The sequence below is a fragment of the Micromesistius poutassou genome (genome assembly GCF_964030765.1).
Source record: "Micromesistius poutassou genome assembly, contig: SCAFFOLD_3067, whole genome shotgun sequence".
NCBI lineage: Eukaryota > Metazoa > Chordata > Actinopteri > Gadiformes > Gadidae > Micromesistius > Micromesistius poutassou.
The window spans coordinates 25,747-43,764 of record NW_028177738.1 but is presented as its reverse complement, the minus strand read 5'-3'; the positions used below and the strand labels follow the sequence as shown (position 1 = coordinate 43,764).

General features: G+C 42.2%; 1 protein-coding gene across 2 annotated transcripts; it reads left to right on the top strand.

Annotated features, from left to right (window-relative positions):
• The first annotated feature begins 10,525 nt into the window (after window positions 1-10,525).
• LOC311375753 (transforming growth factor beta activator LRRC33-like) lies at window positions 10,526-17,072 on the top strand. Of its 2 annotated transcripts, none has more exons than XM_084490804.1 (3): window positions 10,526-10,846; window positions 12,768-12,877; window positions 13,840-17,072. In XM_084490804.1, the coding sequence occupies exons 2-3, from the start codon at window positions 12,776-12,778 to the stop codon at window positions 15,796-15,798; spliced, it is 2,061 nt and encodes a 686-aa protein (XP_084346930.1). In that variant the 5' UTR covers window positions 10,526-10,846; window positions 12,768-12,775; the 3' UTR covers window positions 15,799-17,072. The 2 variants fall into 2 exon arrangements, with proteins under 2 accessions (XP_084346930.1, XP_084346929.1); XM_084490803.1 differs by having other exon boundaries at window positions 12,763-12,877.
• The last annotated feature ends 946 nt before the right edge of the window (window positions 17,073-18,018 follow it).

Below are 18,018 nucleotides of genomic sequence, written 5' to 3'. Positions count from 1 at the left end.
CCTTAAATAGGTTCAACCAGCTGCTCGTTTGTTGAACCAACCAATTAAAAACAATAAATTGATTTTTTTTTTTTTAATTGCCACACTCTGGGCACTTTTTATGTGTCACTCCCATGCAACGCCGCCTTAATGCACGGGCTTACCTGGGCTGAAGCCCCAGGGTCTACGACAATCAGGGCCCTATCATAAGGCAGTGAACAAAATATATATTATTATTATTATTATTCTTTTTTACTGGCTCATGATAGGCCCCCTGATCTGCGTATCCGCTTTGTTTAGATATTGTTGTTTTTCTTTCTTCTGACAAATTTACTTATTATAAGTCGCTTTGGATAAAAGCGTCTGCTAAATGCCCTAAATGGGGCCACTCAGGGGCCACTCCGGAAAGCGCTATATATATGCAATCCATTGTCTGTTCCAAAAGCATATGGATCAATGTGATGTCGTTTTTTTACAAGTGTCTTACTTCATTTATTTTGGTAGAGATATCTATCTATCTATCTATCTATCTATCTATCTATCATAACATGTGAAATATATCTATCTATCATAACATGTGAAAGATATCGATCTATCTATCATAACATGTGAAAGATATCTATATCATAACATGTGAAAGATATCTATCTATCATAACATGTGAAAGATATCTATCTATCATAACATGTGAAAGATATCTATCTATCTATCATAACATGTGAAATATATCTATCTATCATAACATGTGAAAGATATCTATCTATCTAAACATGTGAAAGATATCTATCTATCTAAACATGTGAAAGATATCTATCTATCTAAACATGTGAAAGATATCTATCTATCTAAACATGTGAAAGATATCTATCTATCATAACATGTCAAAGATATCTATCTATCTATCATAACATGTGAAATATATCTATCTATCATAACATATGAAAGATATCTATCTATCTAAACATGTGAAAGATATCTATCTATCTTAACATGTGAAAGATATCTATCTATCTTAACATGTGAAAGATATATCTTAACATGTGAAAGATATCTATCTATCTAAACATGTGAAAGATATCTATCTATCTAAACATGTGAAAGATATCTATCTAAACATGTGAAAGATATATATCTATCTAAACATGTGAAAGATATCTATCTATCATAACATGTGAAAGATATCTATCTATCTAAACATGTGAAAGATATCTATCTTAACATGTGAAAGATATCTATCTATCATAACATGTGAAAGATATCTATCTATCTATCTATCTATCATAACATGTGAAATATATCTATCTATCATAACATGTGGCCAGTCCTGCCATATAATTCATTTTCATTTGTTTTTTTGGGCCCCTTTGAAAAAGTTATTGCTAAAATGTGATTGTTAATGCCTTTTTGTAATGTGCAATATTAGTTCCATTATATCACAGGTTCTTGTTTGAATGATATTTCTTTTTTACATTGATGGCATACTACCTAACCTCAAGTTCTATGTTTATTCTGGTTTTATATATTATGTTGATCTTGTAAAATGTTTGATCCAAATTAAAGTGCAATATTGAAGTTTCTAACAGATTGTGAGCATAAATAATATTATGCTATGTGGAAAATGTGCTGACGTTGGCTCAGCCCGGCGCCGACCGCTTCCGAAATCCCTGTTGCGCATGTTCATTCCAAGTTCGTGTCCGTAGCCAATTGAGACCAAACGAAACGGCATGTTTGAATTGAGGATATTGTCTCGGCTGTTCTTTATTTTTGGCCGTGGGTACAGCAGGCAAGGTCACCTCGACTCGCTTCCAATAATTTCAAAAACAAAAAAAATATATTATTTATTTTACAATTCAAAAATGAACAAAACTGTCTTCTAACTTAAGGAAATAATACTGGGAAACGAATAAACCTTTATAAGCAACAAGTGAACTGAATAAGCGATCAAAATACTTTTTTCAACCACTGCCTCTTTCCCTTGACATTTAGTTTTCACCTGACATGCGACAGATGTTAAGGCAACCTGGTCGTACAGGAATCTGTAAAATGAGTCAGTCTACGTCCCGTATAGTAGGCCTAGCCTATATTTTAATTAAACGTCTTTAATGGTAAGAGACTGCACGGGGATGGACAATGGATAATGAGCATTGTTTGTCGCTCGTAGCGGCCTTGTGGAGTGCCAGCCCCCCGCCAGATCGTCTCCCACAAATCCTGGTACTTGTGTCCTTCCCTTCACAATTCCCATTTCAGCAAGCTTCTTCACCATACGGTCGTACATTACTGCGTCTTTCGCAGTGCCCTTCATATGTTTGATCACCGCACTTTCGGCCCTCAAAATAAGCAGCTGAAAAACCTCTGTCTTTCCAGGCCATTCTCGTTTTGAGTCGTAGGCTATGTCTCCTTGCCTCTCCTATATATGCAGCCTGCTCCTGGCGTGTTTTTTGTTCCCGCCATAGGGCGTGTTCCCAACATAGGGCGTGTTCCCGCCGTAGATGCTTGAAAGCGTCCACTAACGTGAAGTGCGAAATGCCAACATTCTACTGCTTATTCACATATAAGGTAATTAGCATATACGGCACGTCCGTAGAATAGATGGCGAATAGACGGATGCACGTCCATATGTGAAAGCAGCTATATAGTGAATAATCAGGGTTAGTAATTTATACTTCCATTCTTATGATGCTACAATGCTAACAATGCTAGAAAATGAGAATATTTCTACATCTGGAACGTTATGCACTAGGGCATGGCTAGGCTCCCATGATGCGGAAGCAATTCTGTCCTTGATATTGCCCTGCGCCACTGGTGAATGTGTTTTTCGTAGGCAGAATCCGGAAGAATCATGAATATTAATGAGGGGATAGCCGGAGATTATCCAATCACGTTGGTTTAAATCCCTGATCCAGTCCAAAAAGGCTAAAATCCGTGACGTGACTGCAGGGTAGGTAACTTAAATTGTAATGTATATTAAACTAACATTAGTCAAACTCATTTCTCTGATAGGTTTATGGTTAGAGTTAGGGGTAGGGTTACGGTTATGGTTAGGATTAGGGTTAGGGTCAGGGTTAGGAGTCAGCGTGCAAGTTTGCCTGACAGGCTGCCTGTCCAATCCTAACTAGTTCAAGGCCTCCATATCGTTCACCACTAAGGGGAGGACCAAGACCTACAGGGAGGACCTACAGGGAGGACCAAGACCTACAGGGAGGACCAAGACCTACAGGGAGGACCAGGACCTACAGGGAGGACCTACAGGGAGGACCAAGACCTACAGGGAGGACCAAGACCTACAGGGAGGACCTACAGGGAGGACCAAGACCTACAGGGAGGACCAGGACCTACAGGAAGGACCAAGATCTACAGGGAGGACCTACAGGGAGGACCAAGACCTACAGGAAGGACCAAGACCTACAGGGAGGACCAGGACCTACAGGGAGGACCAGGACCTACAGGGAGGACCTACAGGGAGGACCAGGACCTACAGGGAGGACCAAGACCTACAGGGAGGACCTACAGGGAGGACCAGGACCTACAGGGAGGACCTACAGGGAGGACCTACAGGGAGGACCAGGACCTACAGGGAGGACCAGGACCTACAGGGAGGACCTACAGGGAGGACCAAGACCTACAGGGAGGACCAGGACCTACAGGGAGGACCAGGACCTACAGGGAGGACCAAGACATACAGGGAGGACCTACAGGGAGGACCAGGACTTACAGGGAGGACCAAGACCTACAGGGAGGACCAGGACCTACAGGGAGGACCAAGACCTACAGGGAGGACCAGGACCTACAGGGAGGACCTACAGGGAGGACCAAGACCTACAGGGAGGACCTACAGGGAGGACCAGGACCTACAGGGAGGACCAAGACCTACAGGGAGGACCTACAGGGAGGACCAAGACCTACAGGGAGGACCAAGACATACAGGGAGGACCCACAGGGAGGACCAAGACCTACAGGGAGGACCAGGACCTACAGGGAGGACCAAGACCTCCAGGGAGGACCAAGACCTCCAGGGAGGAAGTATTAATGTCTCGGCTCCTCTTCTCTGGAACACGGCGCATTAACATCCCAGAGGAGCCGCATCGCACAGCGGTCAATATTATTGACAGAAAACTTCCTTCTAATCCACTGCTCTGTAGTCTACTCTGTAGTGTTCACATCTACCTCTAAAAACACTTTGTCTTCAACTTTTGTAATGAAGTCAACATCATAGGAGTCCAACTTGATGTTGATATGAGCAATTAACTCTTTTTGACGATTTTTTGCCTATGGCGCCCTATTTGAAAATATGTTGTGTTTATCTTGTTCAGAATTTGATTATGAACAACTTTTGTATTGGGGTCAACATCATAGGAGTCCAAGTTGATGTTGATATGAGCAATTAACTATTTTTGTGTTTTAAAACACACCCCTTTTAGAAGTCAATGGCTCATGGGTGCTTTAAACTTTATTGTACAGACTAATCTTTATGTCAGACTGAAGATAATGGTCCATATATGGTATGGGATAAAGGATTTTTGTCAAAGTCAAAAAACCTGGGATCCTTAGGCAATTTAATGTTTTTAACTAAATTCAAAATGGCGGAAAATCTGGGAACCGGAAGTCATAGGTTCTTGAGGCATATTTGTTCAGCATGTGGATATGCATGTGTGAGCATAGTTTCATGAGTGTAGGTCAAACCGGTTACGAGATATGCTTGTGCAAAGTTTGCATTTTTTGGACAATTGGTATAGCGCCACCTTTGGGCCAATCAGTGTAATATTTGCTGTCTGCTATCTTGGGTCAACCTCTACAGGTCTAGTAAGTTTCATAAAAAGCGTGCGAGCGGTAATGCAATGCTGTGTAATGCAAACACAGCAGAATAATAATAATAAAACTAACAATTTCAATAGGTTGCCTCGCACTTTGTGCTTGGCACCTAATAAGTGTTTGTGTGTGTGATTGCTTGTGTGTGTGTGTGTGTGTGTGTGTGTGTGTGTGTGTGTGTGTGTGTGTGTGTGTGTGTGCTTGCCAGTGCGTGTTTACCTGAGCAGCTGTGCAGAGGGGACTGAGCTCCAAGCCACTGCAAGAGCCTCAGGGTCAGGAGTCTGCAGGGTGGAGTTCAGGTAGCAGCTCTGAGCCAGGTTGGGCAGCCTGAGAAACACATAGGACTATCAGGGGCACAGCTCCACCTCACTGCAGCATTATCTACCTGGGACCAGGGATTAATCAGATAACACTGAATACTACATTTTTGAGACATGTTTGACTATAATAGTCCCCTTGGGAATCTTAAGTCATTCAATGAAGATGCCTGCTCTTTAAAAATACTTAATAAAAGAAAATTAATATAGGTACTTTTCTTGAATATTGATTGCAGCACAATGATAAGGCCAATGGGTATTATTATAACGTTAAATTCACATGAATAATCTCAATATAGAGCTACAAAAGTAGGCCCCTTCACACCATCTAGTGGATGGTAGCAGTACTGCAGTCTCTTCATTAAACCGACCCCCCTGTTGGTGTGTATGAGCCGTCCAGCACTCACCCCAAGAGGCCCAGCTGCTGCTCTGGGGGGCCAGGGGGGCTGGGCTTCCCGGGGAGGAGGCCCTTTTATTGAAGACGTTTTCATCAAATGCAGCTCACAGTGAACAATCTTATGAATCCATTAATACATTACATTAGAGTACTATTAACTACAATAGAGTACTATACATTACATTAGAGTACTATTCATACAAGTACATTACTATCCATGACGTTATAGTACTATTCATGACGTTAGAGTACTATTCATTAGAGTACATTAGAGTACTATTCATTACATTAGAGTACTATTCATTTATTAGAGTACATCAGAGTACTATTCACTACATCAGAGTACTATTCACTACATTAAAGTACTATCCATTAGAGTACATTAGAGTACTATTCATTACATTAGAGTACTATCCATTACATTAGACTACCATTCATTACATTAGAGTACTATTCAGTAGAGTACATTACATTTACATTTACATTTAGGGCATTTAGCAGATGCTTTTATCCAAAGCGACTTACAATAAGTACATTTGTCATAAGAAGTGAAACAATATATCACTGTCGGTACAGTAAAGATGTTCATAGAACTAAGTGCAAGTACTAACAATCGCCAGGCCAACTCATTCCCCTTATACAGCAGTGATAGCTAGGTATTGCAGATGCTACACAATTAAGTACATGCTACACAAGATGCATATGCTACACAATTAAGTACATGCTACACAATTAAGTACAATGAATGAATACAACGTGCATTAAGTGCGTTCATTAAGTGCCAGGACGTACAACAGACAAATAAAGGGACTGAATGGCTATGCAGAGTCTAGGTGAACTCTGAACAGGTGAGTTTTGAGTCTTTTGTGGAAGCTGGTGAGTGACTCTGTGGTCCTGACAGGGAGGCAGGGAGCTCGTTCCACCACTGTGGTCTCAAAATAGCGAAGAGTTGTGATTTTGCTGATCGACCTTTGCTTGCTCTTAGCGATGGCGGTACCAGACGTCCAGCTGAGGTAGTTGAGGCAGGGAGCCAGTGGAGGTGGCAGAAGAGGGGAGTCACATGGGATAATTTAGGTAGGTTGAACACGAGGCGCGCTGCCGCGTTCTGGATACGCTGCAAAGGTTTAATCGCAGTGACAGGGAGTCCAGCCAGGAGTGAGCTGCAGTAGTCGAGGCGGGAGATGACCAGCGCTTGGACTAGAAGCTGAGCTGCTTCCCTTGTGAGGAAGGACCGTATCCTGCGAATGTTGTAAAGTGCAAATCTGTGGTGCAAATCACTGCGGTGAGTGTTGGCGGTGCATAACTGGTTGTCCAGTACCACATCAAGGTTTCTGGCAGTTGGAGACAGAGATACAGTGATGTTCTCGACAGTGACCAGTAAGTCCATGTGTGGGCAATCCTTCCTCGGTATTAAGAGGAGCTCAGTCTTGTTGAGGTTAAGCCTCAGGTGATGGGCAGACGTCCAAGTGCTGACGTCTGCCAGACATTCAGATATGCGTGTTGCAATCAGGACTTTGTCAGAGGAGGGGAAAGAGAGGAATAGTTGAGTGTCGTCATCATAGCAGTGATATGAAAAACCGTGTGATGTAATTACAGAGCCCAGAGAGCTGGTATAGAGGGAGAACAGAAGGGGCCCCAGTACAGAGCCTTGAGGGACACCAGTGCCAAGTGTGGAAGGTTTGGACAAGGAGCCATTCCATGTTACCTGATAGGTGCGATTCGACAGGTAGGATGTGAACCAGGATATGGCATATTCAGCAATGCCAAGTTCGGCGAGAGTGGCAAGGAGGATCTGGTGGTTCACCGTGTCAAATGCTGTGGAGAGGTCAAGGAGAATGAGAACTGATGAGAGGGACAAGGCCCTGGCAGCACGGAGGGATTCAGTCACCGCAAGGAGAGCCGTCTCAGTGGAGTGTGCCTTCTTGAAGCCTGACTGGTGAGGGTCAAGCAAGTTGTTATGTGAGAGATAGGAGGACTGTTGGTTAGAGATGGCACGTTCAAGTGTTTTAGAGAGGAATGAAAGAAGAGATACTGGTCTGTAGTTCTGGATATCGGTGGTGTCAAGGGTTGGTTTTTATAGGAGAGGCTTTATTCTGGCAGTCTTGAAAGACGCTAGTACTATTAGAGTACTATCCATTACATTAGAGTACTATTCATCAACTATAAAATGCATTTCCTGCAGAAAATGCGGTGAGTGCTGTAGTGCAAAGTGAGGTTGAAAATATGTTTTAATAAAGACACATCGTTTAAGACGTAAAGAAATGTTAAATGGCTTAAATCAAATGAAGGGATTTGAATAAAAGTTCAAAAGTCTAAATGAAGTAAACAATGTAAAATTGGAATGGTGTCTCTAGGTGAAAAATTGAGGAAGGAGATAGGTCCCAAAGTTTGTAGAGAATAATAAAGAAGAAAGAAAGAATAAAACAATAGTTGAGTGCTGCATGCGGCACTCACCTAATTAGCGTACTATACATTACGTAATTAGAGTACTATACATTACATTAGAGTACTATTCATTACATTACATTACATCACACCATCTAGTGGATGGCAGCAGTAGTGCAGTCTCTTCATTAAACCGACCCCCCTGTTTGTGAGTATGAGCCGTCCAGCACTCACCCCAAGAGGCCCAGCTTCTCTGGGGAGCCAGGGGGGCCAGGCTGCCTGGGTTGGTGGCCCCCAGTCAGGGCCCCGTCCATGGAGAGTCTGGCCCGCACCCCTTCCCCCTGACCGGTCCCCCGAGGGGTCCTAATGTCCCTAGGAGTTCAACCACAGACAGTCACTGTTTAGTCCTTTTATTGAAGACATTTTCATCCAATGCAGCCTTCAGTGAACAGTGTCTTATTAATAAGGAGGTAGGGTTTAGGGCAGCTGGACCCGGGATGTTTAAAGGTACATTAGAGTACTATTCATTACATTAGAGTACTATTCACTACAATAGAGTGCTATCCCTTACATTAGAGTACTATTCTAGCCTGGAAATCCAGACCCACATCTAGAAAGCTGTAGGGTCTGGCAATGAGTAATGAAAATGGAGGAGCGGAACCAAGCCTGCATTTGAAAATATCACTGCACGCAATTGGATAACACTACGACCAATCAGAAGAATACAAGGGGTGATGTATCCAGACCAGTGGAGCTAACCAATAGATAAGACTTTTGCCGTATCCGGACGGTAAAACAGCAACGCTATTTGCCCGCCTTTATCAGATATCACCCTCAAAGATGACACTCTCAAAGACTCCTACCCACTCCCCCGCATCGACGATGACCTTGATCACATCACAGGGTCCCACCCCAGTAAGGGCCACCTATTCTGGCAGTAGATGGCCTTCCTGGGCCACGTTGTCACTGGTGAGGGGGTGGCCATGGACCCTGCAAAGTCGATGCAGTAAGAGACTGGCCCGTCCCTCAGAATTGCTGAACTGAGAAGCTTCCTGGACCTGGACTCATACTACAGACCGTTCAAGGACTCTTGCCACCGTCACCGGGTCTCAGCACCTGACTTACCCAGAAAGGCCAGGTGTTTCAGTGGGGAGTGGACTGTGCTACCGAAGCGGCTTCCCTCCATCCGGCAGTGGCAATGACAGCCTGGAGGTCAAGGGTCCTTGACCTCCAGCAGCTCCACCAGGACTAGTTCCAAAAAAAGGGCAAAGTGTCGGTCTAGGGGGTCTCGTGTGATCGGTCTAGGGGGTCTTGTGAAGATCGGCCGACGGGGTCTTGGGGAGCTCAGGCACAGAGTCTCTGCGGTGCAGGGTTGCTGAGGGTTGGCGGCTGCGTGTCTGCGGCACTGAGCGGCTGCCTTTCCCGGTGGAGTTGGGAGCCATGATGACCACGTCTTTGTCTTGAGACTCCACGCTTCCCGCTTAAATTCGCCAGACGAGACCCTGCAAAAGGCGACGGCTGGACATCAGGGTCCAATAAATGTCTCATGGGTTGGGAACCACAGAATCAGGACAGGCAGGTATTGGTGTAGGCTGGAGGCTAGCATGCTGGGGACTAGCAGGCAGTGAATCAGATTTGGTAACTGGATTGCTGAGGAAGTCCTTTGCCCATCCAGGTAACATGTTCTTGAGCCAAGTGGACACCTCCCTGTGAGACATCCTTACAGCTGCATCGCTGGCCTCACCATGAGGTGCCCTCTTACAACAAAATTGGATGCACAGAGTGCAAGATAAATCATATAGTTCATCGCTGCTTAATCAATGATTTTGGTCGATTCGTTCTGTCAGGGATGGCTGCAGAAGGGGCAGCAGGAACAAGGAGGGAAAGATCCAAATGGAGAAGGAAAAAAAAGGTTTTAATAAAGCAACTCAATATCTCTGTTCCATGAACAGGTAGAAAAAACGTCTCCAGGCAGAACCAACAACAACTAACGAGAACAAATTAAGTGAACATGTATATATGGGGAGAGATTGATCAGGGAATGAGGTGCAAGTTGGACGATTGTGATGGACGCGCAGGTAAGGGGAATGAAGTGATTGGAAAAGTCTGAGGACATCTGGTGGAAAGGGGAAGGACGAACATTAAACAACAAAGAGAAGCCCACCCCGTCTCAACCCTATTGCTTGACCCCTTCAAGATAAGATGTTCATCCATGCCAGATCGGAAATAATTAAAGGCAATTTTTCTATGGTTGTGAGAACAAATATTTTCATTATACCTTTTTGTATACTTTTTTTTAAAATAATAACTAAAAGGTGTGTGTTAGGGTTCAATCATAGAGCATGATCAAAGATGTTTAAAGATGAAGGTGGACAGAAATATATAGGCCTACGATTCAGTGACAGGCAGTAAAAGCACTCAACAAAACGTGTGTGTGTGTGTGTGTGTGTGTGTGTGTGTGTGTGTGTGTGCGTGTGCGTGTGTGTGTGTGTGCGTGTGATGGTAACAAGAAAAGTCATGATACGGAAGGGTGTGAGCTCTAAGTGGTTTCCTCTAGAAGCTCGGCTGATCACAAGCAGAAGCAAGTGAAATAGTGTGAAGGGCGTTGCTACTGGGTTTTTGTGGTGGGGAACTAGTAGCTCGTGGTTGTTTTTGCATTGTCGTTCTAACACATGCTTCCTAGTATGTTTGCCTCGAGGGTGCAATGAAGATTTAGTTTGGTTCTCTGGGTACGGTGGTTGAAATGCCATCAGCAACATTTGCTAATTTATTTTCAAGAAATCTTTGAGGAACTTTGTTTCTTTTTACTTGTCTGCTTCCGCGAGTCCTGAAGAAAGCATCGATTCCGAGGTCAGAGAAGGTCTTTCATTAAGATTAAACACATATCCATGCTTGACCAACACACGATATGGTCAGAGGATCAACCACCAGTGGCTTGGGAGACCAACACATAACTATCTGCGTAAGTAAATATTACCTTAAAAATACAAGTATGCAGTTAGCTCAAATCATCAATATGCAAAAAGCAGTAGAAGTGAAATGTGTCCAAATTATATGATTGAATGTGACATGAGTATAAGCATGCACTTACTATGCACAAGATAGTTCTTTAAGCAGTTTTTTCTACAAATATAGGCCCTATATATTTCTTTACTAATGGCAATGTTAACCAAGTAAATGCTGTTCACGTTAACTAAGGTATTAATGAATACATTATTTAATGGGGTTAGGGTAACCCTAACCCCCTACTTAAGCCCTGTCCCATTTCTCCCCCCTTAAAACTTCCACTTGGTTTGGAGTGCCCTCAACAGTAAATCTTCCACTTTGTTTTAAGCCTGCATCGGACCTCACTACGTTTTGAGGGTTGATTATAAGGGCAAAATAGCACTCCCCCTTGCTCCCTACAGGGACACCCTACCCCTACACGGGCCTAAGGCCCCGTCCCAATACCTCCCCTAACCCTAGATTTTGCGCGTTCTGGTGTAGGGGTAGGGTGTCCCATTACTGTAGGGAGCAAGGGGGAGTGCTATTTTGCCCTTATAATCAACCCTCAAAACGTAGTGAGGTCCGATGCAGGCTTAAAATGAAGTGGAAGATTTACTGTTGAGGGCACTCCAAACCAAGTGGAAGTTTTAAGGGGGGAGAAATGGGACAGGGCCTAAGTATTGGAGATGGTGTACCAGTGCCACAAGAGTAACTAACTAATAAGAAGTGGACTACAATACAAAAACCCTAACAATGACTCTACTCTATTCGATTCTAATGCTGCATTTACTAGTGTTTATTAGAGGATATTTATAATACCCTTATTGTAAAGTGTTACCCATAGTTGTATGACAAAATATCATCCACTTTTGATTCAGATCATTGTGATTTTGAATTTGAATCTGGATTGAATTGTAGGATTCTTGGAACTGCTCTAATCCTTTTTATCACCAGGTGCTTCATTTAAATAAAAATTGTAATTATTGTACAAATATCATCAAAGCACATTTTCTTTATTCTTTAGTTAAATGTATTTTCTTTTCTTATTTTAATCTTATTTCTGCATGATGTACACGTTACATTGTGTTATTAACACAAACCCATTTGGCTACACATCTTGTTTGGTTTTTAAAGGTGCTTTCTAAATAAAATAAAGTGGAAAGTTGAATAAACTTGAAACAAAACCATTGACAAATTGATTTCTGACATCCATGACATAGAGCACAATGGTTAAAACAGGTTTTACATTCTACTAACGATGCTGACATAGTTTAAATGATTATTAATTTAATAAATCTATCCTGAGAACTTAGTAGCCGTGTTAAGATCAGCAATTATGGCACCCATTGAACTCATTCTTATCCCTGTGTTCCTTTTCTGGATTGTTTCCTTGTAAATGATGTGTAATTATGTATATTTCTTTTTGGGTTGGGGTCTCAAAAAGATATGGCCTGGAAAGCCCTTTGTGACTGTTACTGTGAATAAGGGCTATACAAATACAATGGACTTGACTTAATTCAGTACTTTTGAATATATACATACAGTTTAGTGTAAATATGCAAGGGAATTTTCCATTAGTGATTGATAAATTGTATATCAATCACTATTGATATAACTTGGCACATGCCATTGGGCTCGTTCTCCTATTCATTATTTTACTCTTTCAATTATTAATTTATTCTCACCGTATTCTTAAGCAACAAAAAATTTAAATTAACTTTTAGTCCTTTTAATCTGAATTTCAACTCATTCCTGCTCCGAACAATCCCATCCTATGACTTAAGTGATGTACTGTCTTTATCCATCCTTATGCCCCTGTTTCATGTACATAACATGTACATATTTAAATGAAGTTGTGAATTGAGGTGGCTCATTTTGTCCTCTACTCCACAGAGAAGATGTTAAAATGCCAGTCTGCACACTTCCTTCACCCTTCCTCATGCTCCTTGCCATCTGGAGTGTCCTGGCTCCATCCCTCAGTCACCCTCAGCCAAATCCGTGTCGAATGGTGAGGATTCTCTCTGTTGGTACAACTCCCCTGTGAAACTGTGTGCTGTATCATGCAATGTATGACTTAAATGATAATCATACTTAAGTCTACATTTGTCTGGACCTTTATCACAATAACAGACAGTCTCAAAGAGCTTCACAGACCCACATTGGATCTTCAACTGGGCAAAGAATAGGTCCCTATGAACCCAGTGGAAAAAGTAATGTTTAGAAGGAAGTCTGGATGGTCAGACATGAATTAATATCAAAATAACAAATCTGGGTTTTTCTAAAACAAAACCCAGATTGTATTAAAAATCAAATACACATTCTGTCCAAAGGAAGAATAGCATCTGTTGAATATAATAATAATAATGATTAATAATTAATAATGATAATGTGGGTTAGTTAATTAACCACAATGATTTATATAATGTAATAATACAATAAATACATACATTCAAATCTTTGCTCATGTTTCCCAGGGAGGCTTCACCTTTTACCCACCACGTTTATCATTACAATAAGTACTATTCCAACAAGCCAGTACGATGAGTTAGCACGATATTATCTTAAAAAGCTTTGCTCATCTTGAATTGTGTTCACAAAGTTGGTTGACCGTCAGGGGCAATCCACCAACTTTGTTAGCTCTTTCTCTTTGAGCTTCTCTCTCTATGGAGTGGGTGTTTTCTTTTTCAAAAAGCTTTAAACAATTATTACCATCAATTTCAACAATATAATAACACCAAAACTATATATATATATTCAAGGTATCAGATATATAGATATAAAATAAAATATACATATAACCATATGATTCATTCTATTCTATGATCAATAAAATGGTATATTTTAAAGATAATAAGATAAAACAAACAGCAATACATGGTATCTTTTTTATAATACACAACCCTTTACCCCTTACACAAACACACATAACATACAATGTAAACTAATAATTCTGTTATGTTTTCTCCATAGATCCAAAGAATGACACTGTGCAACAATGGCAGACTACCAAACGTCCCTCTCAGCCTGCCGTACAACACAGAAGAGCTTCAGCTTAACCACAATCATATTCAGACACTACTCAACAATTCTCTTCTCCACTACTCCTCCTTACATACGTTAAGCTTAGCTGGGAATCACCTGGAGAAGATAGAAGCCAATGCATTTGGAGGCTTACACACCTTACAGATTCTTAATCTGGCAGAGAATGAGCTTCACGTCGGGTACCAAGACACTAGCCATGCACTACTCCAGCTGCCCCAGCTACGGGTTCTGGATCTGTCCCAGAACGAGCTTGAGGACGACATGGTCTTCCACCTCGTCCAGAACCTGCCCTCATTACAATACCTGAATCTCTCACGGAACCTAATACAGCGATTGGATGAAAGCTCATTTGAGGGCCTTCCCCAGCTAAGAGAACTTGACTTGCATAGCAACAGGCTGTTTCAGATAGATGGGGCCTTTTCCAGCAATCCGAAGCTCCAGAGGCTCAACCTCGCTTTCAACTACCTGCCCTGCCTGGTTGACTTCCACATGACCCAGCTGGTAGTCCTGAATGCCAGCCACAATTTTATTGAGTGGTTTGTCGCCCAACAAGAGCTCAACGAAACCTTCCACTTGGAGACCCTTGACCTCACAGACAATAAGCTGCTTTTCTTCCCTTTCTTACCGAGCCAGAGTCGCCTGCGTAACCTCTACTTGTCCCACAACACTGTACGCTTTTATGGGGGCCTGGTGGATGATACCACTGGTCAAAACTGGACTACAAGCATCCAGTTCTACAACCTGAAGGGTAATGTAAGTAACGTGACGGCCCAGTTGTGGGACGACAGTCTCCATGGTGACATCTCCTCTGTGGAAATCCTGGACCTGAGAGACAACCAAGTGGAGAACTTTCCCCAAGGCTTCATCAGCCAAATGCAATCTCTCACTAGACTTCAGATGCACACAAACTGTCTGAAAACCTTGAACCTGACATCAGAGGGGTTTTCTGGAAGCCTGTATGAGCTGGATGTCAGCAACAACAGAATAAGTGAAGTCATGGCTGAGAAGGGCACACTGGCAGCTCTTGGAAATCTGACCTACCTTAACATGAGCCTCAATTCCCTTCGGTGGCTTCCCTCTGGATTATTTTCCTCTGTAGAAAGCCTGATGTCGGTGGATCTAAGCTACAATAGTATGGGCATTTGTCCGTGGGAGATGAGAGGCCAGGATGAGGGCAGACCCTCTGATTGCGTAATATGGAGAAACATTGCCTCTTTAAGACAACTGTACCTGAGAGGTTGCGGCATCAAAGGGATGCCACCCTCTGCGTTCGCTGGAATGCGCCTCACACACCTGGAGCTGTCAGACAACCCAGGGCTCCGTGTAGAGACAGGGTCCCTCCAGGCCCTCACTGGGACCCTAGAGCACATGGGCTTGGGGAAAACAGACATGAAAGCTGTGGACTTTTCCCCATTTCACAGGCTGAAGTATTTAAATATCTCAAGAAACTCCCTCACACACCTTCCTATGTCCCTTTTAAATCTGGACCTTCAGATGCTGGATGCAAGCGACAACAACTTATCCACCATTTCTCCAGGTCACGCTGCACTATTGGCACCCAAACTCAGGACAGTTTTCCTGGCCGGAAACCCGTTTAATTGCTGCCAAATGGAATGGTACAGGATGTTTGAAATGACTCATACAGTCAACATGGTGGACCGGACAGAAATATTATGTCAGGATGAGGCGAAATTAACCTACAGAGCAGGAGTCCTGTCTATCTTGTGTGGGGACTCAAGCAGGGAGTCTGTTTTCTGGTATCTTCTGCTTATTCTCTCTGGCTTTCTGCTTTTTGTTGGCATTCCCACTATTTGCCTCTTGACCTTTAGGCCCCTTATGTTACAGAAAACTGTCAAGAAGAAAGGTGTGAAGCCTACATCTTACTGAAAACACTTTCAGTAAGTTTTTTAACTACCTTTTCCAGTTTTTTTTTGAGTGAAATACAAAGTAAGCATTTGCCAGACCTAAGACAGAGTGGTTTAAATAAACATTTTAAAAAGTCATATAATCCTGCTCACGTCAACTAACTTCCCCTGCATATATACAATTTAACAACAAAACAGTATAACCTTAAACCAAGACTTGTTAAGCCAGGCTTTAGATGCAATGTGCCTTCTCAGAAACATGTGTCGTAGCTATATGGCCATTAGAAGATTTTATTTTTGGTTTGCGCGTGTGTCCATATGCAGAAGTAGTATGATGCAAGCATGTATAAAGGCAGCAGAGGAAACAAGAAATTTCCTGTTTTGCTGAGATCGGCAGCAACTGCCCAGTGTTTCTCGGCGAGGGAGGGGTCTGTGGTTTCCTCTCGAACCCGTGAGACACAAATGCAACTCGGGTTCACCCTGTTTTTGAAATTCCATGTGTGCACGCTGGTGTGGAGTAACCCTTTTGAGTCCATGCAGCCGCACACACACGCAGACACACACACACACTGCAACAGCAGCCTCGTGATTGGCCACCAAACCCAAATCAAACTGACAAAAGCAGTTTTGGTTTGTAAGTGATGTGATGTTTTGGGTGTCTTGTTTATGAGTGAATGGTTTATATATATATATATAGTTGATATATATATAGGTATTTGTTGGTGCTAAATGGTGCAGATTGCCAGATTCCTGTGTGCACTGAGTGTGTAGCAACCCTAACCAGAAGGTAACCAGTAGACCGCTGTGGTGTGGTGCACTGGGTCACAGTGGTTTAAACAGAGAAAGCTACCAACCCAAATTGACAAGGCAGGTTGAGCATTAACCTAGGATCCTATGAATTATTAGTATGATTTGTAACGGATTATTTAAGAATATTAATAGAACAAAACAAGGCAATGTGCCTATCATTTTAGTAATTTGACCATTGTAACAATACAGAACACAACACAAGAGTCCCTCAGGGCTTACCATGTGACACAGAACATTATCTGTACTGTGTCTCTGTTCTCTGTGAAACAAGTGACAGAGGAAGTGTGCACATACACACACACAAATTAGTAAAGCTGTTCTCAGATAAGAATTAATTGTAAAAGTGGATGAGATGGTAATTATGTGTTATACAGATAGTTAAAACCTTTAATAGCCATGACTTGGAACAAAGATTTCACTTGGAAATTGCAAAACACTTGCAAATACTATATCTAGATTTTATAAATGATGTAGGAAAAATATATAACAAAGAATGAATAAAGAAAATATTTGGAAGACATTGAGGACATTTTTTATTTTTATTACCAGTTTGGCTAACCTGAACTTAGAGTGACTGTCTTTGCTCGCTTTGAGAAAATAATTGTCACTGAACCAATGTTAGTTTTGGGGTAGTATTTTGTCTTAGATGTCTACATGTGTGTGTGTCTTCATTCAGCATTCATAATGTTTTGTGTTATACATGTATTTTTGGAGCCTCACAGCATGTGATCCTGCATAATAGGCACATTCTGAGGAAGTCAAAAATGGCAACCAGTAGGATTCCACTTCCTCTTTAACCCTTAGAGCCCCCCCGTTGAACCAGCAGGTCTCTGACACTGGACCTGGGCTCTGACGTGGAGGACTCTAGGCAACTGTTCATAACTACACCATAATTCCAGTTGTTAATATTTGGAAGTGTGCCAAATGACAAAAGTGATATTTCAGGATCATTTCACTCCCTAATAGCTGATAGATGGCTATAACATTTCCAACTAATGAAACTCAAATTGTCACTCTTAAATCGTACAGCCGCTTGAAAGATCTAATACGTTAAGACAGTGCGTTTGAAGTCTTGCCAAGCCAAAGCATTAGACTAAAAAAATACTAATAACACTTAAAGCATAAATCCATGACAAAATAACATGTCACCTAGTTGATGCACATTCACAATTAACAAAAAATCCATTGTTTTAATGCTAGTCATCCATTTTAAACTAAATGTCTTCTTTTTAAAATGTAGTCTTTCCTCTAGTGCCAGTACGACCTAATTTGACCGGAGCCAATGTTCAGTGTCACCCTGTTCACAAAGAACCTCATCTTTAATTTCCCTTCAAGCACATTGTTCCAAGAAGCTGGGCACGGGACCGCCTTATGAAGTCTGTTGGTCTCACAAAGCGAGGCCTCTGAAACCTGGAGTACACTGGGTGCTGCT